This window comes from Athene noctua, chromosome 26, assembly GCF_965140245.1.
Source record: "Athene noctua chromosome 26, bAthNoc1.hap1.1, whole genome shotgun sequence".
Taxonomy (NCBI): domain Eukaryota; kingdom Metazoa; phylum Chordata; class Aves; order Strigiformes; family Strigidae; genus Athene; species Athene noctua.
In genome coordinates this window covers 125725-152809 of record NC_134062.1, presented here as the reverse complement: position 1 = coordinate 152809, position 27085 = coordinate 125725, and the positions used below count along the sequence as shown (strand labels likewise).

At 55.5% G+C, this 27085-nt stretch overlaps 2 protein-coding genes across 4 annotated transcripts in view; one reads left to right on the top strand and one right to left on the bottom strand.

Moving 5' to 3' along the window:
• BCL9L (BCL9 like) overlaps positions 1 to 11299 on the top strand; it is a 48482-nt gene extending 37183 nt beyond the window's left edge. For 2 of the 3 annotated variants that reach the window (XM_074927233.1, XM_074927235.1), the window contains 7 exons: positions 27 to 149; positions 928 to 1138; positions 1876 to 1960; positions 2343 to 4728; positions 5178 to 5438; positions 6664 to 7993; positions 8535 to 11299. In XM_074927233.1, coding sequence (XP_074783334.1) covers positions 27 to 149; positions 928 to 1138; positions 1876 to 1960; positions 2343 to 4728; positions 5178 to 5438; positions 6664 to 7817 — 4220 coding nt within the window. In that variant the 3' untranslated portion in view covers positions 7818 to 7993; positions 8535 to 11299. The remainder of the gene's footprint in view (positions 1 to 26; positions 150 to 927; positions 1139 to 1875; positions 1961 to 2342; positions 4729 to 5177; positions 5439 to 6663; positions 7994 to 8534) is intronic. The other variant, XM_074927234.1, reaches the window with a different exon arrangement.
• A 5326-nt stretch (positions 11300 to 16625) lies between these two features.
• On the bottom strand, positions 16626 to 23395 carry CXCR5 (C-X-C motif chemokine receptor 5). Its single transcript, XM_074927598.1, has 2 exons — positions 23182 to 23395; positions 16626 to 17702 (listed from the first exon to the last, which is right to left on the bottom strand). Exons 1-2 carry the CDS (start codon positions 23218 to 23220, stop codon positions 16626 to 16628), a joined length of 1116 nt encoding a protein of 371 aa, XP_074783699.1. The 5' UTR covers positions 23221 to 23395.
• Positions 23396 to 27085: the final 3690 nt, after the last annotated feature.

Sequence of the window (27085 nt, the reverse complement as noted above, 5' to 3'; positions counted from 1 at the left end):
CTTCTGAGGCCTCTGTCCCTTTGCAGGTGAGGTGGCTCCCCGCAGCAAGCGACGGTGCGTGCTGGAAAGGAAGCAGCCCTACAGCGGGGACGAATGGTGCTCTGGGCCGGACAGCGAGGAGGACGACAAGCCCATCAGCAGTGCACACAGTGAGTGTCTACCTCCTTAGCAGCTCGGGAGCTCCAATAGAGCCGGGTCCTTCCCACAGCTCAGCAGGGCAGATGGCACTGGCAGCTCTAGCTTTGCCTGCCTGCGCTGCCTCAGCTGGCCCTGGGGAGGGGTGGCCCGTTTCAGTGGGCGGTCGTTGTGCTGGGACAACTCTTGCAGCCACGCAGTGAGGTGTGAGACTTATTTTGTGGCGATGCTGCCAAGATACTGGAGAAGAAGGTGTTGAGGTTGAACATCCCTGCTCTATGTTGCTCTGGCCAGACTAGCAGCTGAGTTGCCACCTTGTGAACGTGCCTGGCTTAACTCTGGTTAAGCATCCCTGCCCTGGTGATAGTGGCAGCAATGTACCATGCAACATGTATTGCCCTTGTTGCAGCACTAAGTCTGTGCCAGGCCATCCACCCAGGTCTGCAGCTGTGCTTTAAAAGCAGACAAGTCTGAAGAGGCTCTCGGTGTCCTGATGGTGGTTCAGGCAGGGCTGAGCTGGCCAAAGTGTACACCTTTTGGGACAAGAAATGGTAGGTCTCTCCTGTTTTCCAAAAACATCAAATCTCTTTGATTTGTTGTATTTACAATTCAGTTTATATTCAAATTGCAACAGGGAGACTATCTGAGAGAACCGGGCAAGGTCCTGTGGGGCCCAAGGGTCGCAGCTGATGGAAAACATGGGAGTGGATAAAACCAAGTGAGGGTGGCCTTTGTGCCGGCCCGTGCGCTGCACCCGCCACCATCATCAGCTTGTTCCCTGTGCTCCCGCAGATTGTAATGTAGCAGATCCTGCAATGTCCACGGCCTCACAGCTTGGCTCAGGGTCCAACCCGCTGCCGAACCTCAACGAGACCAGTTCTGCCAGCGTGCCTCATGGTGCTGCCCCCAGCTTGCGGTCAGACGCTGCAGGAGGCGGAGGCGGTGGAACAGGGAAGCCGCCGTCGCAGTTCGTTTACGTCTTTACAACGCACCTTGCCAACACGTAAGCAGCAAACCCATCCATTCCCCTGGTACAGAGCTGGCCTGTCCCTCCTGCCTTTCAGCACAAGAGTGCCAGGCACACCTGTGTCTCTTCGCTTGCACAGAGTGGGTCCCCTCCGAGGGTCAGGAATTTTCTGGCAGCTGCTGCTGGTGGGCAAACTTTGTCTTAAACACACACTTCCCCCCAGCACTGTCCAGCGCTGCCTTCTGCAACATGTGCCGCAGGGCGTGTCTGGTCAGTGTCCAGGGAAGAGTCACCCAAAGCAGCGTGGACTGCAGGCTGACATGGAAATGCTGAAGGGGCTGGGTGTCACGGGGAGTGCCGTGCAGCACTTGATCCTCTCCACTCCATCCCTCCCTTCGCCCTGCACGGTCTCAGCCACGCAGCCGTAGCAGCTCTTTAGTTTTGAAGTGCTGCTCTACCCCAAGTTCAGGGCGGTAGCTCCAAGAGCATCTCGGTGCCAGCCACCTCAGGGCAGAAGCACAAGGGAGAGCCGAGCACCCAGCATGGGACGTGGGAAGAGGGAAATCCCAGGGCAAGTGATCATCGGTTGGTGAACCTTGCTGGGGCCTGTGCACAACCAGGGGGGAGGACTCTAGAATATCCCCCCCTTCTTGGTGACCTCCAGAGATTTCCCTCTTCCTGCAGGACTGAGGAATGGCGGTGGCACCTGGGGCCTACTGTGGGTGGGATGGGGCACGGTGCCTGTTCTCGAGCGGTTTGTGCTCTCTCCCCAGAGCTGCAGAAGCTGTCCTGCAGGGCCGAGCTGACTCCATTCTGGCCTACCATCAGCAGAACGTCCCACGGGCAAAGCTAGACCAGGTAGACCCGGCTGTGAACCAAACGCTGCTGTTGGCATACGCTGCCGACTGCTGCCCCTTCCCCGGTGGGCTCCTGGCTCAGCTGTGGAGGAGGGTTTGTCCGAAGGCCCTTCCGGTGGGGTGGGAAGCTGCTCTGCTCTGGAACCTCTTCAGAGCGTGTCTTGGCTGCTGTCTGCTGTTAAACGTTTGGGATGGGGCAGGGCGCGGCCCTGCAGCCCTGTGGGCAGAGAACCTGACCGTGGGTTTCCAGAGCATGCCGGCATCTTCCCCATGAGGAGCAAAGGCAAAGTGCCACGGGGTGTGTTTCTGGGACAGAGGGGTGTGGGGAGGGAGGCCTACCTAGGGTTTCTCTTGCTCAGGTTTATTTCCCTTTTCTCTGCCAGGCACCAGCTCCTAAAGTACTGGGGGTTGCTGAGCCGCTTCCGATTAACCCTCCTGCTGCCAACACTCCGCAGTCCCAGCCACCGGCACCTCAAGCAAGTCAGCCGCAGCCTCCCCCGCCTCAGCCTCCGCCCCCGCCTCAGACCATCAGCCAAGCGCCTTTGCCTGCCCCCAGCAGCCTGCCCCAGGAAGGGACAAGCGAAGATGTCCGTAGAGATCTGACTCCCAACTCTTTGGGGAACAACAGCAGCAGCAACCAGCCTGGAGGTAACCACCCAAATACGCCCACTGCCTCTGCCAACACCATGCAGCCCGGGCAAGTGGACTCCTCCGCCGTGTCCGGCTCCAGCCTGCTCGGGGAGGGCCCGGGCCCGGCAATGCCGGGGAACGGGCAGGCAAGCCTGGGCCCCAGGAACCCCCTGAACTCGGAAGGGCTCTCAAAGGAGCAGCTGGAGCACCGCGAGCGCTCTCTGCAGACCCTGCGGGACATTGAGCGCCTGCTGCTGCGCGGCGGGGAGGCCGAGCCCTTCATGAAGTCTGGCCAAAACGTGGGCGAGGGCGGGACTGCCCCTCAGCCACAGGCTGCCCCTGCTCAGCCCCCCGCGCCCCCCATCAGCATGAAGAAGTACGAAGAGCCTCTGCAGTCCATGATCTCCCAGACCCAGAGCCTTGGTGGGCCCAGCCTGGAGCATGAGGTGCCCCACCACCCCGGCGCCGACATGGGGCAGCAGATGAACATGATGATGCAGCGGCTGAACCAGGACAGCCTGACACCGGAGCAAGTGGCCTGGAGGAAGCTGCAGGAAGAGTACTACGAGGAGAAGCGGCGTAAAGAGGAGCAGATCAGCATCCATGGCCGGCCCATGCAGGAGATCATGATCCCACAATCGATGGGGAGCATGATGATGCGTGGGCCCCCGCCGCCCTACCACAGCAAGCCTGGCGAGCAGTGGCCACCAGGGATGGGCAGCCAGCTGCGGGGACCCATTGACGTGCAGGACCCAATGCAGCTGCGGGGGGGGCCGCCCTTCCCAGGGCCACGGTTCCCTGGGAATCAAATGCAGAGAGTTTCTGGCTTCGGAGGGATGCAGAACATGCCCCTGGATGCTCTTGGGCCCATGAACGCCATGCAGAGGCCGGTCAGGCCCAGCATGGGATGGAGCGATGATATGCCTCCTATGGGAGGCCCCGGTAACTTTCCACAAGGCACCCTGCCCTACCCGTCAGGGCAAGGAGACCCTGAAAGGTTCATGAATCCTCGTGCCAGGGAGGAGATCCTGCGGCATCAGCTGATGGAGAAACGCCCCGTGGCAATGCAGAGGCCCATGGGGATATCTGGCAACTCCATGAGCCAGGGCATGGAAATGGAGAGGATGATACAGGCTCACAGGCAGATGGATCCATCCATGTTCACTGGGCAGATCACGGGGGACAGCCTGAGCAGTGCACCTATGGGAATGGATTTTGCAGGCACTCGGGGGATGCTGAGCCCCCCCATGAGTCAGTCGGGCCTTCGGGACATGGATGCACCCATGGGCCCTGGCAACCTCAACATGAACATGAATGTCAACATGAACATGAACATGAACCTCAATGTCCAGATGACCCCGCAGCAGCAGATGATGATGTCGCAGAAGATGAGGGGCCCCGAGATGATGGCCCATCAGGGCATGAGCCCTGAGGAGCTGGCCAGGGTGAGGGCTCAGAATGGCAATGGCACTGCAATGCTGGGGGGACCCCAGAAGATGATGATCCCCTCCCAGTTCCCCAGCCAAGGACAGCAAGGCTTCTCAAGCGGGCAAGGGCCTTATCCCAACATGCCCCAGGAGATGGGCAGTGGCTCGGACATGTTCAGCCCCGAGCAGGGCACCATGCCCGTTGGCAGCATCAGTGGCACCACCAGGCTCAGCCACATCCCACTGCCTCCGGCCTCCAACCCCGCTGCCGCGCAGGGGGGGAACCTGGCCAACATGCACCCGGCTCCTTCCCGGGGGCTGGGCCGCAGGCCCTCTGACCTCACCATCAACATCAGCCAGATGAACTCCCCCAGCATGGGCCACCTCAAGTCTCCCACCCTCAGCCAGGTGCACTCGCCACTGGTCACCTCCCCCTCCGCCAACCTCAAGTCCCCGCAGACGCCCTCACAGATGGTCAGCATGCCGCCTTCTAACCAGTCCGGACCCCTCAAGTCCCCACAGGTGATGAGCTCCTCACTGAATGTCCGGTCTCCGACCGGCTCACCGAGCCGCCTGAAGTCCCCTTCTATGGCTGTTCCTTCCCCTGGTTGGGTGCCATCTCCCAAAGCCACCCTGCCCAGCCCAGGAGTCAACCAGAGCAAGCAGACTCTCAGCATGAACTCGTCTACTTCCATGGCAGGACTGGATCAGGGTATGCCGGCTATCTCGCGTGTGAGCAGTCCCTTTTTGTGAGCGCATGGACGGTGCTTCTCTTGGGCCCGCGTGCTCCTGCAGGAGCAGGGAGATGCTCGTGCCTGCGTGTGCCCTTACGCGTCACGGAGCCAGGGCTTTTTCGGGTAGACGGGAGGGCAAACAGAGCAGCCTTTACTTCAGCCCCGGCTCACGTGCTGGGATACAGGTGGTAAAAGATGTGTCTGTGCTGGGTGGTCACGGCCAGTTTGAAGGGGAAGTCCATCACCATTCTGGGGCAGGGTCTCTGCGTGAGCCCCCTCCGAGTCCAGAGGACGCTGGGCTGCGCCAACCCCGTGTTTCGCAGCCTCCTCTGGTCACTGTGTTGGAAGGAGGGGACAGGGTTGCTGTCTGGTGGGAGCAAGCCTCGGTGTGCAGGCGCTACTAAGCTGGTGTCTCTCTTGCTTGCAGGTTCTCTCCCTTCCGGGCCTCGGAGCAGCTCCTCCGCACCAGCCAGTAACACCTCTAGCACCATGAATCCCAACATGCCTTTTACTTCCTCTCCAGATCCATCCCCCTCCCAGAACCCCCTCTCGCTGATGATGTCTCAGATGTCCAAGTATGCCATGCCCAGCTCCACACCGCTTTACCACAATGCCATCAAGACCATCGCCACCTCTGACGACGAGCTGCTGCCGGACAGGCCAATGCTCCCACCTGGAGGCATGTCAGGTCTGTGCTTCTCGGGCCGGGCTCGCCAGGGCGCAGACTGTCTCAGGGTGCCAGCAGACCTGGGTCACCAGGTGGAGGCTGCCTTAGAAATTGTCTTCTCCCACCAGCTGCCACATCAAACAGCTTAAATTTGCCCTCATTTGTAATAGTCTGCTCACTTCTGCACTCTGTGCCTAGGCTGTCCATCAGTTCTTGGCTCGGGGGTTCTGTCTGGAAGGACGTGAGCCATCTGGCACTTGAGGCACCCCTTGGCCCCAAGCTTTGGAAGTTTTCAGAACTACCCTTACCCTGCACAGATGCGTGGGCCCTGGATTGTCACAGCTCCTGGAGCCGTCTCGGACCTGGGAGCTGCAGGCAGAGGTCTGCTGCTTGGAGCCCTCCTGTCATGCAGCAGGCCAGGGACACTGCAGGGTTTGGGCATCTGGTGTTTGGAGTGAAGGGCAGGTGCCTGCATGGGCAAGGCTGTGTCGTGGCACGGTTCCGATTTCAGTGGGTGACAGCCCGACACGCTCCACTAGCTGCTGGCGTGGGTGAAGGCAGCCAGGCAAATGAGTGTTTGCCGTCACTTGGTGACCAGCCCGGAGGGGAATTCCAGCATGCTGTGCCACTTGATTTAGTGGTTTAAAGCTGTCTGATAAATATTTTTGGCAGTTTTGAAAATGAACAATTAACTTTTTGACTCTTTCACTGCTGAGTAGTCACTTAGGTTGCCCGCAGGCGTGCAAATGCATTGGCTCCCTCCTCACCCAAACCCCTCTGCAGGCATAGATCACTCTGCTGTACTGGTGAGCGTAGTCCTCCCTCTTGGACAGCACGGGTGTGTGGCTGCCACCTCTGTCTTTTTCTCTCCTTGCCGCCCGTGGAGTTTGCTGGGTGGCTGTCCTCGCGGGCAAGCAGTGCTGAAGGTCATGACATAGGGCTGTGCCCAGGCGCAGAGCCCACCGGGACTCTCAGATGGGTGAGCTGTAAGGAACTGCACATCCAGTGCTGGCCTGGAGGAAGCTGGAGTAGCTCTCTGCAGCTCACTGGCTCGGGGAGCTGGAGTCCGGGGCACTTTCTCCTGAGGTCAGTGCTTTGCCAGCCCGTCTTGTGGCGGCGTGCTGAGCATCGCACTCCGGGCTTGGGGCTTTCTGAGCAGGAGTGTGTGCAGTTCCAGGGTGTGGATTTTGCAGCCCCAAGAGATCTGTGGGCAGAGCAAACCCTTCTCTCTTCTTCCTCTCCTCAGGCGTGACGGGGAATCAGCCGAATCAACTGCACTTGAACTCCGTGGGGCCCGGATCCTCTCAGAGCCCCATGGGAATGAACCTGCCTGGTCAGCAACCCCTCTCCCACGAACCACCCCCCACCTCCATGATGTCCTCCCCTAACCCTCTGGGCTCCAACATTCCTATGCACCCCAGTGCGCCAGGGGCGGGCGTGCCCCCCCAGAACCCCATGATGCTGCCCCCGGGGCCCCAGGATTCGTTGAACCAGCAGTGCGGCCCTGTGCCCAACAGCTCGCAGATGATTCCTTCCAACCAGCTCGTGTTCCCCCGCATGCAGCAGCCGCACGGCGCCATGCCATCCCCCGCTGGAGGCATGCCCCTGACGCCCAGCAGCGGCCCGGCCATGCAGCAGCATTACCCACCGGGGATGCCCTTGCCACCCGAGGACCTTCCCTCCCAGCAGCCCAGCCAGATGCCCCCTCAGCAGCACATGATGGGCAAGAACATCCCTCCTCGGATCGGCGAGCCCTACCCGCCCGTGCTCCCTGGCGTGGCTTCGGTGTTGAACGACCCTGAGCTCAGCGAGGTCATCCGCCCCACGCCCACCGGCATCCCCGAGTTTGACCTGTCCAGGATCATCCCGTCGGAGAAGCCGAGCAGCACCTTGCAGTATTTCCCCAAGAGTGACAACCAGGCCCCCAAATCGCAGCCTTCCAACCTCCACCTCATGAACCTGCAGAACATGATGGCTGAGCAGGCGCCGGTGCGGGCAGGTATGAATGCCCCCAGCCTCCCCGGGCAGCAGGGCGTGCAGAGGGGCCTCGGCGTGCCCATGTGCCACCCCGGACAGGTGCCCATGCTGGGCAGGACAGGCCTTCCGCCCCAGCAGGGCATGATGGGCAACAGCATGCACCAGGGCATGATGTCTCCACAGCAGAGCCTGATGGCCCAGCAGAATTTCATGCTGATGCAGGCCAAGCAGAGGAGCATGTCAGTGTCAGGGGAGATGTATGCCCAGACCGGACACATGATGTCACCTCAGGGCTCTCTCATGGGGCCCCCGCCTCAGCAGAACCTTATGGTCACGCACCAGATGAGGCAGAGGAGTGTCTCCCTAGACAGCCAGATGAGTTACATCCCTGGGCCGGGGAACATGGCGAACCTGCCTTTCTAACCCTGGCTGGTGCTTGGGGGCCGGGGGCCGGGGCTGCCTGTACAAACGTTTTTAAACCTTTCTTCGGGGGAGGGTTGGGGGCCAACGCCAGTGGAGGACACCACGTGGGATGATTTTCATATCGGATTCACCTCTACACAGAAAACCAGATGTGCAGTAAACTTGATGTGAATTGGGTTTGTTTTTCCTTTCTTTTTTGGGGAAGGGGAGGGTGGAGGGGCTGGGAGTGGGGCTGGTACTTTGAACCGTGAGTGGTGACCAGGAATGTCCAGACCCTGGGGCCGTTTGTAAAGGTTTCGTTTATGGTTTTCCTCTGTCAAGTGTTTTTCTTGCCCTTTTTTTTTCTCCCCCCTCTCTCTTTTTTTCCTTTTCCTTTTTTTTTTCTTTTTTTTTTTTTTCCTTTCCCCCTTTTTTTAAGCAACCAAAATGTGCAAGAGGGTTTTTGGAAAACTAGCTGTAAATAGGTCACTGGGAAAGGCAAAACTTGTGCTGGTTTTTAATTGTTCTGTATTTCTGTGTTTTAATAGAAGCCTCAAAACATGTTTTAAAAAAAAAAAAAACAACCCAGAAACAAAAAACATGCTAAAGGCAACAGTGTACAAGGATTGAAAACTCTCCTTGGGTGTGGCAGGAGGATCCCCCAGGGTGCACAGGGCATTGAGAGATCCCATTGTAGAGTGACTCTGTCAAATCTGTGTTGTTCACGTGTCCGAACAGTGTGCGTGTGCAGGGTGTGTAGTTTCACACAGACCTTAGGCCCCATGGAGGCTGTGCCGAGTCCACGAACATAACCGAGGACCGTCGGGGAGGTCAGAGCCGCAGCCCCGGTGAAACGCTGCCGGACCAGCGTCACCTGGCAGGGCAGAGGCCGTGGCTGCGCGAGACATGGCTGTGGCCGTTCCGTGGCTGAAAAGGGGAGGACGCCAGCCCTTCAGCCACAGAGGTGGCGAGCATCTGGGCGTCACAGATGACGATGTGCTGGACCCGAAGGTCTCGACTGGATGTGGCGCCTCTGGTCCCTTCCCTTCCCACTGTGTCCCCTGTGGGCAGGGTGGTGCGGGGTGCAGGGACAGATGGGCCCCCAGGTGAGCAAGGCGATGCGTTCCTGTGCTTCCAGGAGAGGCCGGCTGGGAACCCTGCTCCCTTGCAGCCTTCCTACAGCAGTCCTTTACCCATCCCTTGCCCTCTGCCAGCACGCCACACTTCCTCTACCTCTGCCGTTGAAGGCTCTCCCGGGTCTTCCTCATGCCTGCCGCTCCTCCTCCTCTGGAGTTCCATAGGCACTCCTTGGCTCCATCTCACCCCGAGCCACCGGCAGCAGCCCTGCCCTGCTGCACAGGAGAGGACCTGCCCCTGCGGGCAATGCTCCATCTCGGTACAAGCATTGCTTTGTCTGGCGCCCACAGTGTGGCTGTCCTGCGCCCTGGACAGAGGCGGCCGAGGTGTTGCAGCCCCTCGTTCCTCGGCTGGTGGAAGGGCACCTCGAACAACTCCGGCTTTCCTGGATGCGCTCCGCCCTCCCCATCCTCCCCTGCATAAGGTCTTCCTGCACACGGCACCGATGGTCTTTCCTGCATCCGTTCACGGGGGGGGACTGTGGGGTGACACGTGTGCACTTATGTGCACACAGCCATATCTCCAGACCTCTGTGGGCACCGTGCTCCAGCGCGGTGTTGCCCTGTGGGTGTCCATTGGTGAACTCGGGCACCAGTTGGAGGATTATCTCTGCAGAGCCAGACTTAGCATTCTACCTCTCTTGTAACAGAGCTCACCTTTCCCTACTTGCTACTGCAGGGGGGAGAGGGCTTTCGGAAAGGGAGATGGTCAAGTAGCGAGCGGACAGCAGTGCTTTTTATCGCAGTGCAAGCTGTTCGGAAAGGCCAGTGGGTGCTGAAGCTCCAGCCCAGTGGCTGTCTCGATCCAGCCTCTGAGAAGATGGAGCCACAGAGTCCGCTGGAGAGTACCTTGACACGTTGGGGCGTTTTGTAGCGAGCAGTGCTGGGTGGGACGCGTGGGTCTGGATTTGAGGAAGGATTTTGCTCTGGTCTCCTGCTTTGTGTGGTTTTGTTATGTATGATGTGAGTGAGCAACATTTTCGGAGATGGCAAAATGGGAGCAATCCCTGGAAGTGCTCATCCCTGCCTTGGCAGCTGGAGCAGAGGAATCACCTTCAGCCCAGGCTAACCAAGTGTGCTTTGGACCTGACGCGTTAGCTGGTTGGATTCTCCATCCTTTCAGCATGTGCGTTTCACGTGGGAGGATGTGCCTCGGACAGACGTAGCTCTTTCAAAGCTTGACTTGCGTAAAAGGCTGTGGCTTCTCTTGGCTGCACTCGGGGTGTTGGCTGCTGGTAGTTTCTCGCGAACATCCAGATACCAATGCCAGCCCCAAACCTTGCTCATCACCCACCAGCTAGTCTCGGTTAATTTGAAGCCATAATATTTTCTATACGGAAATTTTTTTGTTTGTCTGTAGAAAGCTGTTGTTTTAGCCCGGTGGAGATCTCCACGTGTCCGTACTTTCCCTGTCGTCCCTTTCGCCCAGCCCAACTGAGAAGTTGCCTGGGCTTGCAGTGCTCGCTCTGTGGCAGTACGTTGTCCACATCTCAGCCGGAGCCTGTGGCAGCCCCTGGGCAGTGCCGGGGAGGTCGGGGATGGGGCGGTGTGATGCCCTTTCCCTGGCAGCAGGAGGAAGACCTGTCCTTTGGTGACAAGGGAGTAAGAAGCAAAGCCTTTTGACTCAGCAGCCCTGGATACAAAAGGGAAATCCTGATACTAGGTCAGAGCTGGGGACTCTGGAGCAGCGGTTGGTGCTCCTCTGCAAAATCCCACGCCCTGGAGCCAGCCCTGCCCCTCCTGCTGTGGTGACGGAACAACGGGGAGAAGAAGTGCTGCCGATCACCCCTCTGCCCCGGGTGCTGCTCCCAACCGCGCCTGTGAACAGCAATATGGCAGGAGCTTCCCCAGAAGCTCAGTAACAGCCAGTCCTTGTTAGACCTGGGCAGGGTTTGCCATCAGCCGGTTGCCCGCTGCCGTGAGCTGTGTCTTAGTCTCGTGTCTCGTAGTTTATTGCTCGGCTTCTCAGCTTGAGTTCTGTGTACTGACTCCACCTAATCACAGTAAAAGGTTTACCCATGTTTTAGCCATGACTTCGCCATGTTTTTCCAGCTCCAAAAAAGCGAATGCTGGGAAACCGCATCTTTCAGTCTGTCAGATAATCACATGCCCGGAATTAGCTTTCACATTGAGTAATGGTGACTGACCTGTTCCCTGTCATCCCATGGAGAAACTTCCCCAGTCATTTTGTACCATTATATAAATATATATATAAATATAAATATATAAATACAATATGTGAAGACATCTTATTGGTTTTTATTTGAAACAATTTTTAGGCTTGTTTTTGGGTATTTGTGCTGCCTGTAATGTATTGACCTGTTTTATAGGTGCCTTTTTATTAAAAAGACAAATTTCAAAACCTGACCCTGTGCCTCTGTGGACTGTGTGATTTTCTGTGGGGCTGGGCTGAGCACAGCCGGCAGCACCTGCCGCAGGTTGGGGCTGATCCACGGGGCCCCACTGCAGGTACCTTATGTTGGGGGGTGGAGGGGGCTCTGTTGGAGAGGAGTGGAATGGAGCAGAGCAGAGCTCTCCTGCGGTGCAGGAGCTGTCTGTGCCTGAGTGTGATGGTTTGACTCTGGCTAAATGCCAGGTATCCACCAAGTCGCTCTATCACTTCCCCCCCTGCTTTTCCCCTTGTTTTCTCAACAGGGTAAAGAGGGGAAAAAAGATGAACCAACCCTTGTGGGTAAAACAAAAGCAGTTTTAATATAAGCAAAATGAAGCAAAGGCCTGTGTGCAGAAGCAAAAGCAAACAGATTTATTCTCTACTTCCCATGCACAGGTGATGTCGGGCCTTCTCAGGAAGCAAGGCTCCAATACCGGAGTGGTTGCCTCGGAGGACCAAGGGTGACCCCACCCCCTTCCTCCTTTCTCCCAGCTTTATACTGAGCAGACGTCATATGGTCCGGAATATCCCTTGGGTCGGTTTGGGTCAGCTGTCCTGGCTGTGTCCCCTCCCAAGATCTTGCCCACCCTGTCCCACTGGGGGAAATATCAGAAAGAGCTTTGGTGCTGTGTAAGCACTGCTCAGCAGCAGCCACAACACCAGGGTGCTGCCAACACCCTGCCTGCTCCCAGCATAAACCACAGCACCATGAGGGCTGCTATAGGGGAAAACCAATTCCAGTTCAGCCAGACCCGGTACACTGAGGTATTTTGAAACTTGGCTGCAGTTGGAGTTCTCTGCCTGTGGAATTCGGGCAGCCCTCTCCCGCAGCAGGGTCAGCCATTTAGTGCCTGCCACACTCTGGACGATTCAGCCTCCTCTCAGCCACCTGCCTGCTGGCTCCCCGGCATCGAGGGAGACCCACCCACACAGCTCAGAGTGGTTTGTTACCGTATCCTGGATTTTGCTGCCTAAGTCCAGGCTGTGCGGGCTGTTCTCTCCCATCCTCTGCCATGCCAGCCCATCCTCTAGCCCCTGTGCCTTGAAATGGATCCTCTTTTCTAGCTGCTGCAAACAGGTAATGGTCATAAGGCAAACAGCCTAATTTTCCTGCCTGCTGCTGGTCCCTGCCTCGGCAGCTGTTCCTGAGCACGTCTGCTCCCAGCCACTTGTGCCTGGCAGGGAGCTGCAGGCCCCTGAGCAGGGGTAGGAGAGGGAGAGGGACCCACCACCTGAGCTGCGGGTGCAGCTTCCAGGGCTGCAGGTCTTGTCTCCTGCGACTTCGAAGAGGTTGCTGCGTGTCTCCGGCTGAAGAGACGCTCCCACCCTTCCTGAGGTGGCCACGAGATCCTTGGAGGCGCTGGGACACCTGCGCTCGGTGCAGACCCTGCAGCGAGGCTGTGCCCTGCCTGCAGCAAGCAGCTTACAGGCAGCAGAAGCTGGACTGGAACCAGGCAATGGCCTTGGCAGGACATAGGACGGGACAGTCCTCCCAGGTAGGTGGAGGGACATGGACAGGGCTGGTGGGGGTCCAGGCAGGACTACCCTGGGTGTCTTGTAGTCCTTAAGCAGGACTGCAGAGTGGAGAGGTGACCTAGAGCAGTACCTGGCTGCCCAAGCTGTCTGCTGGTGCCTGGAGCCCCACAGTTTACACTTGTTACGGGCATGTGACCTGGTAAAGCTCCTGTGTGCTGTAGCTGCTGCCAGCTCACAGGGAGCCAGAGCAAACGCAGAGCACACTGTGATGGCAGTGGGGCGAGAGGCTGGTTCCGGGGGCTTGGAGAGAACAAGGGGTAGTACTGCCAGGGTGGTGCACGTGGTGTGCTGCCCAGGACCTACCCTCGTGGGCCTTGCTGTCATCAGTCCAGAGCCACCTGTGCGCAAAATAAGGAAGACACTGCAGGCAGCAATAGGGACACTGAAGTGCTTGTTTGGTTCAGGGAGATTGGGGCGAGGAAGTAGGTCCGGGTAAAGAAAGTGAAACCGTGCATGAGTCACAGGGGGCAGGGGGTGCTGGAGCTGCTCGTAGGGGTGCAAGGGCGTGGGGAGAGCCCATTCTCTGCAGCACTCCCAGGCACAGGTTCATTCATGCGTTCCCTGCTTTGCACTCATCAGTGCACGCTCCGCTGCCCGCTGCAGTCCCGTGATCACTGCACGCCTGTAGCAGGATGCTCTGCTGAAACACCCCAGTTCTGTCTCCTGGGAGACTCGGTTGCCCCACAGGAAAAGCAGAGTAGTGTGTGGTCATGGGGGTCTTGTGTACCCCTCTTTGGGGCTGCCTTAAGCAGGGACCAGGGCTCTCTGGGGGTTGTCTGCTCCAGCCTTGTTAGTGGAGCACAGCCTGGGGCCGGGGTCGCAGTGCATGCGCTGTGGACGGTGGTGACGTGGCCTGCCCGCACGCCACATCCCCACTCTCCACAGGAGCTGCATCGGAGCTCCCCTCGGCTCAATCTCCCTTCCCGGCAGCCCCGGGAGGGCAGAGTCCATCTGCCTCATTCAGTAGCAGTGGGCCAGGGGCCGGGCAGAGCTCCCCGGGGAGCCTGAAGGTCTGTCCATGGGCTGCAGTGCCCAGGGCAGCTGCGGTGGTGCGGGCACTTGGCAGGGAAGCCTGCTCTGGGCTGAGCCGTGTGACAGCCATGCAAACCTCAGGGAGATGGGGAGGATTTCACTGAGTGGAAAGCCCAGCTTCCTCTGCGGTGAAGGAGAGTTTCTCTTGCTTTCTTCTCGTCACCGTTCATCAGGCTGGCTGCGGGAGCAGTGACGTCTGCCCTTTGGGGATGGCTCTGCCAGCTCGGAGCCAAACCTTCCCCGGGCTGGCTGAGCTGAACACAGGTGTGCGGGCTGCTTTCCACCTGGGTTGGCAACTGCTGTAAAACCGCGGTGGGAGGTGCTGCAGGCAGTGGAAGGGGCTCTGTAAGGCAAGGAGCCAACGTAGGTCTGGGCTGACCCTGAATGCAACAGAGCCTTCTGCAGCACTGCTGAAGGTGCTGGGATGCTCTTATGAGCCCCATGGTCTCTGTGTGCGATGGCAACGCTTGTCAGAAAGGTGCTGCTAACCCGCTTAGTGCTCTCTGATGCATTTCCCCTGCAAAAGTGACATGATTGCAGACAACTGCTTAGGAGCACTATACGTGAGAAGGCGAAATATTATTTAACTGTTTATTACAGCTCACGTCAAAACTTTCTAAAAGTTTACCAACACACCAGTACTAAAAACAATAGTAACAATAGATGCATAATCTGTTCACTCTTGTTTTGCGTGCAGATTTTCTTCTTATCTTGTGAACACTGTAAGAATTTTACACCTGTTTGTTCATTTCTTCAGTAACACTTTTTTGTAGGAACACAGTTCCCATCAGAACTGGAGCTGGGGAGGTGTTTACAATGAATCTGCAATGGGTTTGCTCATAGGTACAATGGTGGAGACAGCGAGGGCTGGCTTCAGAGAGCTGCTTTTCCTCTGCTGCGCGTATGTGCTTGGACGACTACAGTCGCCATTACCTGCAGGTTGCAGCTTTGAAGATGCAGCGCTGCAGGAAATGGTGGACTGCTCTTTGTATAAAAGCCTTATGCTTGGGGAGTTTTCCCCTCAAGTCACAATTTCAGAACAAGCTATTGAGATCTCTGCCTGAGCTGGACTGATGTAACGTGACCCCTTCTGTAACAACTGGTCCTTTTAGCAGGGCCCTTGGGTACAGTGAAGTTCGTCTGCAACCAAGCTCTTTGTTAGCAGGTTGAACTTCAGCAGTGGGTTTAGCACAAAATTCCTGCTGGAGCAGGAGAACTGATGTTGTTCCGACTTGGCTTAAAAAGAGAGGTGAACGGTAGAGTGGATTTTAAAGCGTGCTCATGATTAGGGTCGTGCTCGCGTGACAGTTGGTACATACGGCTCTCGTACAGTTCAGACCACAGCACTGCTTCGCTACCAAGAGAAGTGTAAGGGAGCAACGCTGTGTCCGTGCTGCGATATTATACCGTGACAAGACTTACTAGGAAGCAACAGGATGCCCAAGTCTGCTAGGGCTGCCCCACACACCCGCTTGCAGGGCAATATTTAATGACAGTGAAAGCTGCCGCTCTTACTTTAGACCAAATTTTTATCAAGCAGCCCTGATCCGAGCAGGTGCTGGATACTCGTGGTTCAGGGCAAGATCAGCGCCCAGGTTTGTTCTGTGTCAGCCTGGATGCACTGAACCTCTGAAAGCCCCATAGATGTAGGTGGAGCAGAAATACCAGAAAGCACAGTACAAAGCAAACCACTATGTTCCCTCTCAGCCTGCTAAAAACAAACAGAAATTATGCAGATGAGCTCTCTTCCTTACTCTGGGGCAGTAGATCCCCTTGCTCTCAGAACCCACAAATTGCCATACAGCTAGCTGCAAAAAAAAAAGAAGTCACACCTTGAGCCTCCCAGAGCTATGTGGTTCATCTCCCCAGTGCTCAGTCACAAGACAGAATCCGTCCCTGCGGACAGCCTTCTTCCTTAAAGGAAAACTTCTGCGTAGTCAGGCGTTCGGTTCAGCTGTCGCTCACTGGCGCTCTTAACAAACAGCAGTAAACAGAGTGGGAAAAGGGATGTGGCTGGTGTCAGGAAAGGAATCTGTGACAGTCAAATCTTTTGGTCTGTGGCAGGACCTCTTTGCATGAGCCATGTTGGGAAGACTGACATGCTGTAGCTGGCCAGGTGATGTCATGCAGCAGGAGGAGCAATATTGCAGCCAGAGACCATCCAGCACCATGTGCCTGTGCTACTGGAGTGAGCCCTGCATCCCCCACTGGTCCCACTTGCATCTCTAGTTCCAGTTGTTACAGCCAGTGAGTCCCACTGCTTCCCTTGGGCACATCTCTACCAACCTGAGCCGGTGAAATGGAGACCTGCTTAGCTTTAGTCCTCAGTCCTTGCTCACTGACACGACTCCTCGTTTACTTGGCTGCACTTTTTTCCTTGTCCCTGGCACCCCAGTCTAGTGCCTGGCTCTGTGCACAGGACACCTGCGGTCAGATTTTTGAGGGAGAGATGGAAATGTCAGGTTCAACCTGCTGAGGTTCATTCAGTGACCATTGGACAGCTCATGTTCAACCACAGCTGCCAGATGGATTCCTACAGGTATGAGGACCAGGAGGAGACAGGGAAGGTATCTGGTGGGATTTGGGTGTTCAGTGGCTATTGGACCTCAGTTCTCTGAGGAGCGAAGAAAATGGTGGGGACGCTTGTGAAATTTGGGACTGAGGCCACAGCATGTGTGCCACTGGGAAGGCAAGCCCCCAGGCCAGCTCTGCCCTGCAGGCAGCCCTTCCCAGCTAGAAAGTGGAGATAGAGGTGGTGTTGTCAGACTCGATCCCACTGCCCTTCCTCGCCACCTCCAGGATCTCCTGCAGGGTCTCCTGGCTTATGCAGCCGAGCTCTTGCAAGATCCGGAAGAAGTCGTTACGGAACTTGACTCCAATGAAGGCGTAGAGGATGGGGTTGAGGCAGCAGTGCGTGAAGCCGATGGCCTCTGTCACCATGATGGCTGTGTCCAGCTGGTCTTCCAGGAGGCAGTTCTTGGTGAAGGCTTCTAGCTTGGTAAGTGTGTTCAGGAAGATGACTATGTGGTACGGGCTCCAACAGAGCAGGAAGACGCCTGTGACCAGGATGGCCACACGGACAGCCTTCTGCCTCTGCAGGCGCTGGGAGTGACACAGAGCCCGGACGATGGCCGTGTAGCAGTAACACATGACCAGCAGGGGCACGAAGAAGCCCACAGTGTGGTAGAGGAAGCGGGTCGCCAGCCAGGCATTGTTGCCATCAATCCCAACCTCTGGAAAATAGCAAATGCTGCGGTTGCTGTCGTCTGTCCAGACTTCCATGAAGATGAGATCAGGTAAGGTCAGAAGAAGTGAGCAGAGCCAGACCACCATGCAGGTGAGGTGGATGGAGCGAGCTCTACGTTTGCGGTAGGTGTGGATGGCATAGACGATGGCCAGGTAGCGGTCCACTGCAATGCAGCCCAGCAGCATGCTACTGCAGTAGAAATTGATCTTGTGGACAGCACTGAGGATCTTGCAGAGGAACTTCCCAAATACCCACCCAGCCAAGCTCTCCACCACGCTGAAGGGGAAGGTGAGCAATAGTGCCAGATTGGCCAGGGTGAGGTGGAAAAGGAAGCTTTCCGTGGTAGTACGAGACCGCTTGAACCTCTCTAAAATGACCAGGACCAGGGCGTTGCCCACAGTCCCCAACACAAACATCAGCAGGTAGATGAGGGGCATGAAGACCTTTCTGAAGGGGTCTCTCTGGTTGCCGACCACAGATGAGGCTGGGTTGAAGCAAAAGTAGCCCTCCAAAGAGGGGGTGGTGTTCTCGGCTTCATAGTAACCGCTCAGCTCTACCTGGCTCTGGGGAACAGAGAGAGTCTGGTTACCTGAAGGGAGTTTCTGAGCACAGGAACCCCGTCCCTCAGCTGCACCTGGCAGACCTGGAGCAGAGCACCCCCACGTCCTGCAGCCTGCCTGCATCAGAAGGAGGTGCTGCCTGTCTGCGGCGTGATGACCTGGGAGGCCCCTGCGGTGTCAAAAGGTGCAGCGGTGGCCTGCAGAGCTGCTTGTCCCGATCTCCCATAGCAAGGGCTGCTCAGTCTGTAATCGTTAACTAGCGTGATTGGGGACGTTCCGGTGTCTAGACAGATGACCGGTTTCATCTTCTGGTTCTTGCCAAGTTACCTGCTGGTGGCTTTGGCTTTCTCACACAGCACGGAACCAGCTTTCCTGATTTTTCCACCCATTTCCGACACTGACTGTCCCTGTCCTGCCTGCTGTCAGGTACAAAGGTGGTAGGATTCACCACACAGCACATCTGTACCCCAGGTTATGTGCATGGATCCTGTCCCCTTCTGCCTCTCCTCCTCAGAGACCTTGGAGCTGCCTAGGGCAGAGCCAGGTGAGGTGGGGACAACAGCAGCATGCTTGGGATCGCTCTCCATGTGCTCAGAGAAAGGTGCAGGGTGGGTGTTCAAAGACGACCGGAGGAATGCTCCTGAGGCACCATGGTGCCAGGGCTACAGGGGTGGGTGCTGGAAAGAGAAATCTGTTTGGTGTGTAAACATTGTGGTTCTGAATTAAGTGCAGTCAGAGCAGGAAAGGGAATCTGAAAACACCATTCAGACCCTGGGCTGATACCCAGTAAGGAAAGTGTGACAGAGCCACCGCAGATGTGCAGCTGTAACTCCTTGACAGATGAGCAGCCTGTATTCAAGCTGAGATTGCGGGCAAGTCCTGAGTGCCAGGAAGCTGGAGTCATGCTTGGGATAAGCCCCCAGATGGAGGGCATGCTCTGGCTGGCCTCAGGCCCCTTGCAGAAGCTGGGCGTTCACAAAAGCCAAGTGCTCGGACACAGATGAGCACAAAAGGAGAATGACACAAGAGGCTTGCAGTAAGCTGAGAAATTAGTGACAACAGGGAAGAGCTCGGCAGCAGTTACCCTGAGCTCCTCCACCCACACCCTCTCTGGAGACCAGCGCCGAGACTTCAGCATCAACCACAGCGGAAGTCTCTGCTCGCTGCTTTCATACCTTTCACTGCTAGCTGTAGCCGTTTGCACCTGCTGCTCCTTCCCTCAGCCAAAGTTCCCATCTAAAAATACTAGCCCTGCTTTGAACAGCTTTAGAGCTGATCTGGGGGGTTTTTGCTCCCTCCACGTGCTGCTATGCCAAATAACCGTGACCAGCCTTGAGTCCTGTGCTGTGCCCAGCTAGAGAAGGGTGATGTATGTCTCTTCTCTCTCAGGCAGCCTTCCCTGGGTGCCGTACTGGGTGCCTCCACACACGACTGTCTGGGGTAAGCACTCGTCTCGAACTGCTGTGATGCTGAAACCATCCACATGACTCCAAGGGGAGCCTGGGCAGGTCGATGGGGAAGAAGTCTACGGAACATTACTGAACGCGCCGTGCAGGCAGCTGGCTCAGGCAGTCCTCGAGTAGCAGACAGTAGGAGGGTGAGCGAGCCCTTGGGGAAAGTGCCAAATAAATTTGCCCAACTTTGCCCTCTTCCCCGGGCCTCTACCTCTGACTACTGCCAGAAAGAGCATTGAGCCAGACAGACTTTGGACTGGCCTAGGCTACTCTTGGTCTTGCCACGGTCCCGTTCCCCATTGGCTCTGCACCCAGCAGTGTGGCCGCTGTGCTGTGATGCCACAGTGCTTCATCCCAAACGGACAAGAGCCAGCCCTCTCGGGAGCCAGGAGTCCTCCTCCCTGCCCAAAACCTCAAACACACATGACTGTCTTCCCCTAATGTAACGGGGGGGCTGCAAGCCTTTGGTGAGAAGCATTTGTATTCCCAAAGAACAATTATTTTTTCCACTTTAGGGGAAGATTCTGGAGACTGGAGATTGCTGCTAAAAACAAAAGGCTTTAGACACCCCTCTCAGGTTATTTTCTCCCTGGCTTGAAAATATTTCCTGCCTAGTCTGTACCCAGACCCTGCATCAGGAGTTGCCAACACGCTCAGAAACCTGGCCAGGGCCAGATCCTTGAATCTTCCCCTAAAAACCAAAACCAAACCAAGAAATGTTTACAGTCTAGGACAGCAACCAAAGCAGGCTGCTTAGGATGCATGGCTGACCATGCTGCAAACCCTGAAGAGAACGTGTGTTGGAAAGGGAAATTTCACTGGGGAGAGGCTGGAGGGTTACAGCTTTAAAGGGAAAAGGGAACTGATGGGAAATGGCAAAGTTTGGTGGCTGCAGTGTTGAAGTGCAGCCCAGAGCCCCGCCAGCACCATCAGCGAGGGTGGATGGGCAGCCTGCAGGGTGTTCAATGGCTTTGGCGGCTGAACGGTTTCCAGCATCACCTTGCATTTGGAGCCGGAGGGGCGGAGGCTGAGTGCCACTATCAGACACCATCTGATTGCTGATAAGATGGCAGGTAGGGCTCTTACTGTAAGCCACTCACCGCGGGCAGGGGAAGCGTGCGCTGAGCTGTGTCTGAGGCATCCTCTCATGTGCATCTCCGAGCAGAGGGGTGAGTGTGGGTGGGAGCGGACAGAGATGAGTTGGAGACAAATAAAAGAGGATGAAAAGTCAAAGTCTGGGCTGAGACAGGAAGGGCAAGGACCAGAGCTGCAGGAGATGCACTGAACGTGACAAGACAAGGCATTTTGGGACTGCTGTGATTCACATTTCTTGGGCTGGAAGGGGGCAGCTGCCTGATCTGGGATGGGAGAAGTCAACGGCGTGCATGCAGGAGGGCCTTTGCACAGGTCTCCTGCAATATGATGGCAGCCAGATTTGGAGGTGGGTGATAAAGTGGTGTCTTTTCCTGTCACTGAGCAGCTAAGGGCATGCCTGGGAAGCCGGTTCCTGTGTGGTCTTTCTTTGGGTATCCCTTTTCCCCTCTAACCCACATCTCAGAGCTATTCCGGTCTCTGTGTGTCAGCTGCTTTTCTCAGTTCCCCACAACTGCCAGTGATCAAAACATTTGGCTGCAGAAGAGAAGCAGCTTGTACACTATTAGGGATTTTCCACGTGAGTCATTCCCTTCTAGCTCATGCCAGGGCCAGGAGAAGCACGTTTCATTCCCAAAGCCCTAAAATTGAAATTGCCCACATCGGTGCAAGTTACTGACAGAGCTTCTGCTCATCCCCTCTCCAGGTGCTGAACTAGGGAAACCCACAAGTAAGAGCAAAGCCTGTGGAAATGCCACGTTACTGTAGCGCAGGTGTCTTTATGGCTTTTGAGTCACGTCGGTCCCGCTACAATGAAAACTGGGCTGCGGCACCTCAAGGGACCTGTTGGAGATTTTGGTGGTCTTTCTGCAACTGTTTTTGTTTCTCTAGTCTGCAGCTGAGGAAGGCTAAGTTGTCAAAGCTTTCTTGCTATGGAGAAACAGGGTTGTTATTTTAGGCACGTTACTTTTCTACACAGTTACGGAGACGAGTGGTCCCATACGGTATGAAAGTTTAGGTGAGGCCCTCACTGCACTCACTGTGTGATACTGACATAAATGCCCTTTCAGTGCAAATGTTCTCATAGTTTTTCCTTCCGCGCTTGCTCAGTCGGTCAAGCAATCCTTTCTAGTGAGTGCACAGGGTGAGGTTTGTGTCACCACTTTGACAGGACACCGTTGAGGCTTTTTTGCAAATCTCTGTGAGTAGGTTGCTGCTGCAAGTGCAGAGTATAAATAAAAAACAACCACCAAAGCAAATGTGGTGTTGCTCGTGTGAGATCTGTGGCTTGTTGCAGGCAGGGAGCCAAACCTGGGAAGCTCCCAGGAGACAGGGGTGGAAAACGTGTATCACAAACTCACAGCTGTGGGCAATTGGAGACAGGGTATAAAACTGTTCTTGCTGTGGCACCTAACTGTTGGCTCTCCATCCCAAAGCCAGCTTTCCCCTCTTCACATGTGGTCTCCTTTATAACTTACAATCATTCACAGCAGAGGTAAAATCACCAAGCTAAGGTTCTGGAAAGAATTGCATACAAGAACAAATTCCAGTGCTGCTTAATCCCCCGCGTTAAAAAACGCAGTTTTGCCCCAAGCAGCCACTTACTTACAGCGTGTGACACGCTGCAGGCAGGCGGGTGGCGTGCTTCCACTTCGCTGGATTCCTGGTGGTGGGACAGATTTCCAATGGAGAGCTCAGCTGGAGGAATGAACCAGCGTGGAGATTAAAAAGGTTTGAGTTTGGTTTTAACCCCTCAGCAAGCATTAGCGTCAGGGGGAGAAATGTCTTCCCCCAAAAAAGTTCTAAAGGAACGACCGCCGTTCACAAAGGATTTTCATACTGGATGAATTGGAAAAAACAAGGAGGGTAGGGCTTGCCCCGCCATCTCCTCTCTCTTTCTTGGAGTATAGGACAAAAGGACAGAAAAACTTTTAAAAATCAAATCCAGCATTTCTCTCTTTAGAGAAACTAAACAAAAACTGAGGTCTGCTGCAGAGAGCCACCGTATTAAAAAATAAACTCTGAACTCCAACATTTGAAAACCAGGCTAATGATAACGCTGCTGTGGACTTCCCCTTGCATAGAATGACATACTCTAAAAGCTGCAGCTGCTGTCTTTCGCTTGCAAATGCAGGGGAGAGAGCTACGGGGCAGAATAGACGGTGTCATCGCCCCTTATTAGAAGAAGTACTTGCAATGTCTCTTCTCTTCTTTAAAATTCCCTTCTTGCAAATATACTGCGTACTCCCCTGTCAGCAGAGTCTACGGCAGCCCGTTCATGGAGAAGGCAAGCAGGGGTAGAAGCGGGTATGGTCATACCAAGGGTTGTCACACGCGGAGAGAGCGTCGGGTTTGCTTGGATATTCCTATTATGTGAAGATACCACGCAGGATTTGCAGGGCTCTGTACACTGCGTGCAGTCATTTACACCACCGATGGCTGGTGCCCGACAGAACGAGTGTTTTATGCCCACATTGTGTCAATGGCTGTGCAGAGAGCAGGGCAGGGGGAACAGGGCCTGGGACAGGCTGGCAGCACAGGACAGGGCTGTACCAGCCCAGCTCTCCAGTGAGCCACCTGGCCCTTTGGCAGCAACTGTGGTCTGGGTCCCCACACCGGGACAGTGCTCGCTAGAACGCCTGCGCACGAGGTCCCAGGAGCTAGACCCTGGGAATACCAGGCGCCCTTGGATCACAATGGCTGCCGTCACGCTACACCAGCTCTCTGCAAGCACCGCGCTGTCACTCGCAGTCCCCCTGTCCGTCAAGTCCGGACTTAAGGGATGCGAGGGCTAATTGTGCCAGCGTAAGAAGTCGCTCGAGCTCTCCCTCTGCCAACAGGATTATGAGAAGACGGACAGAGAGAAAGCAGGTCTTACAGCCCACCCCAGCTCTACCTGCTCTCCCCGTTACCAAGCAAAGCCAGGCCCGACTCACCAAGTCATAGGTCTCTGATGAGTAGCTGACAGGCCCCATGGTTTCAGGGGCAGGATCTGTCTCTCCTCCAGCAGTTTCAGCAAAAGTTCTTCTTTTCTGGGGTGGAGTTAATCATTTAAGTGAGTAGGGAGGGACCCAGCGTGTAACAATAGAGTATTTGCAAGGCAAATGAGCTCCAGTCATAGAGTGACCTAATTGATGGAAAGATTAGCATCTAGCTTTATCATCTTTTTTTTTCAGTGCTGTACATTGATTTTTAAAGCACAGTTTGAAGAATCCATGTTCCCTTAGTCTGTACTAGAGAAGATCCCGAACGTCTACAGGTCTTCCCTGGAAACCTCCAGGGCTCTTGCTCACAGCTGTCCTCATCCCAGGTGGTCCAAAAGGCTTTGGAAAGCTCTGTATTGAGGGACACCCTTACCAGAAATCACCCCAGATCCAGGCGCCTCTCTGGGGCTGTGGCAGGCACAATGGGTGTGCTCTGTATGGCCATCACCCTCCACCTCAGGGTCTCCTGGTTGCTTTAACCTGAGTGACCTGCAGACATCTGCTCGTCTTCCACTGCTCTGCCCTTTGCTTGGCTCAGGGGCCATGTGGCAGCTTGTACAGGAAAGCCCGGCCTTGGCGGCTGCTCCGCAGGTCTAGGGAAGGGCATTAGTGAGCAGCGACAGATCTGCTGTGTGACACATGACAAAGCCCCTTGATTAGACACCTTCCTGCAGTGCTTGTCTTGCCCATAACAAAGATGGAAAACCAAGATTTCCTCTGCTCGGGGAAATGGGTGTTCTGTCCAGTCATGTTGCAGCAGCAGAATTCAGTGTGAAAACCCCAGTCTGGGTCAGCAGGATAGGATGGCATTGCAGGTGGCAGTTTGGCAGGAAACTTTTCCTCTGTGAGCAGCAAGGCTTGCCTGGGCACAGCCACACCAAAGCCCCTATCCCAGCAAGGAGTGTGGTGGGACTCAGACCAGTGAAGAAGGAGGCGGTGTTATTCTGGTGAGCGCTGTTTAGTACCATCTGCTCCTCACGCTTCTTAGCAGGGGCCTGGTGATCCTGACTTGACAGGGACCTGTTGCCCTGAGGAGGTTGCTGTCCTCCCCTGCCCCGAGAACCTCCGTGGGCACCTGCATGTGTGCACCCAACACACCAGCCCCTGGGCACCTCTTCTCCCTAAAGCAAGAGGATGGAAAGCAGCAGAACTGGAGGGAGGGCACGAGGAGGGCTGTCCCAAAGCCCTACGCTGCCGGGGCTGTGGGGTGAGGTGAGAAGTGGGGTACTGCTGTGTCTGGGGAGACAGAGACATTAGGAAGGATGTTTTCACCTGGCTAGAACTGGAGGGTGGAGCACTCAGCATCGGGGACTTCCTTTAAGGGCTACCAGCTAGGGTGCTGCTCCCCATGGCAAGATATGTTTGGGGTCGTTTCTGTCTGTGAGACAGCTTGAGATCTCCAACAAGTGCTGCCTGCCCCCAGGCCCAACCACCCCATGAGCAAAGCAGAAGTACCGTGGAAAGTGAGGGACTGCGAGTCAGTATGTGACAGAACCTCTTGGGTCAGAGGGACAGTCTGCAGGATGTGGCTATGGGGAACTATAGGCTGGAAACACCTCCCAGGCTGTAAACTTGGCCCTTGGATGTGGCGTGGGAATGAGGGCATCAGGGAGCCCACTCTGAAGCAACAGACACAAATTATTTCACTTGCAAACACGTACTACACCAAGGAAATGCCTGCCACCGTACAGACGTGATCTACAGGACCCATGTGTTGCTGTAACATGAACTGTGAGAAAGATGACAGTGAGAAAAGAGCCCGGGAGAAAATAATGGGGGAGAAAAGAAATTTAAATGAAAAATACTGTCACTTCACAGGCAGGTGAGGAACTGACTATGGAAGAAGATCACTGCAAAATTCAACAATAAATATTTGAGGATTGTTTTGGTGTCCGTACATAGGAATTCCTGGCACAAATTGCACATGGCACAAAAAAAACCAAACAAATTTGGGTTTCTGCCACAGGTATATGTTCTCACCAGAGAACTGTTCTTGTTTTGCCAGGAACATAAAACTTTGTTAACTTGTTTAAGGTATTCCGATAATAAGAAATCATTCAGCTTTACGTAAGGATAATAAAATGCACTACTTTCTTATGAAGTTACTCTGTTCCGTGTAACTATGTGACTAACAGGCGCATCTACTGCCCAGTTTGACACTACGCTGACTTTCTGAGCTCTGCTGGAGAAAAGCCAGACGGCTTTAGGTCCTCAATGTTCCCACCTCTCATCTTTTCTGATTGTTGCCATAACTAAAGCTTTGCAAAGCATGCGCTGCCTAGAGATGTTAGTCACGTTTACTAATCTGTTAACCTCTATTGTCATTTGTTCTTTTAAGGCTAAGCATGCTACTTCCTGTACCTCTCACTGCACTGATGCTTAGCCCTGCGAGGAGTTGAGATGAGACGCTGGTCCCTGCACTGTGGGCCGGAGCAGCAGCAGCAGCAGGTGCCAGAGAAGGAAGGTCATGCCCAGCGTGTGCCTCTGACTGTGGGAATGGGCGAGTCGAGGCTTCTGCAGCTGCAACTTGCTGCACCCTTCGGCCAACAAGAGGCACAACAAGCTGGCACAACAAGAAACCCATGACATGCAGCTTTTCTGCTCCCCTGGCATTTGAAGGCACAGCACCGCTCTTTTCAGGTTCTTTTGTCTCCTGCCATGCTTGGAACAGAAGGTTTGCAAAGAAAGAGGGATGTATTGTGTGGGAGAGAGGCTGACAAGGGAGCTCTGTGCCAGGGACAACCTCTCTGCCCCATGGGACAGCAGTTCAGGACAGGGCAGCAGCCCCACAGCAGAGCAGCAGGTAGTGTGGGAGCGAATGAAAGAAAGAAATTAAGGACGAGGCTGTCCTGATCTTATTGCCCACAAGAATCAGGCAGGGATATGTGGAATTACTACACTGGAAGGATTGCCAGGCCTGATGAAGATGACTGTGCTGCAGCCTGCACAGGAGGGAACCATGTGGCATCTTCCTCCCACTGCGACCCGCAGACCTCTTGGGGTGCTAAGGGTGGGCACGTGCACCTCGTGAGCTGCAGCGCTGGCCCTGGGCATGCGTTGTGCGGTTGAGGGTAGGGATAAACAACAATCTACAAAAACGTCTGTAGATGTGAGGAACCAGGAAAAAATGCAATGCTGTGAGGGGAAACAAATGGGTTTTCCTGCCTTTCTATGCCTGTTTTTGAAAAATACGTGAACAAAAAATTGTTTGCAAAACAGGTTTGGAATTGCCTTTTTTTTTAGGCTACCCCTTGACAGACGTTTGTGTTGTGCCTCCGTTTGTCAAAATCCTGGTCTAAGTTAACAGCTCTCTAAAAAAGGAAATAGCCATTTCCAAGCTGCCATGATCAGCAGCTATGGCTTCTGCATGCTGTGGGTCAGAGTCTGTTGTTCTCATGTGTTTTAACAACTGCCTAACGCAGTCACGTCAACTTTCCAGGTTTTTCTAAGGAAGGGGAAATGTTTCCGGTATCTTTGTTACGAGGTCTAAGGTGCGTGGTGCTGCCGAACGGCGAAGTCATCAGTGCTCTCCACCTGTGTCACTACGTGTCCCCCTCTATTTCCAGAGGTAGGTAAATAGGCAGAAACGCTTCTGCAGCTGCAGCAGCGGCGCTGCCCGAGAGCTAACGGGGGACGGGGCCGTGGCTGCCTCCCCTCACAAGGGTTTCTTTTGGCGCCACCCCGAACGGCAGCGGCCCTCACCCCCTGCCAGCCCGCCCAGGGCCGAGGGGTTTCCATCTGTCGCCCGCGGCGGTACGCCAGCCCGGTGTCGGCCCGGTGTCGGCCCGCTGCCCGCCCGGTGTCCGCCCGCTGCTTGCCCGCTGCCGGGGCGGCCCCTCCCTCCCCCGCTGCCGTC

What these genes read in the sequence shown, in the direction of transcription:
- CXCR5 (XM_074927598.1), bottom strand. Translation starts at nt 23,220, where the DNA reads ATGGGGCCTGTCAGCTACTCATCAGAGACCTATGACTTG. An exon ending in CATCAGAGACCTATGACTTG is followed by an intron (nt 17,703 to 23,181) that starts GTGAGTCGGGCC and finishes TCTGTTCCCCAG; the next exon opens with AGCCAGGTAGAGCTGAGCGG.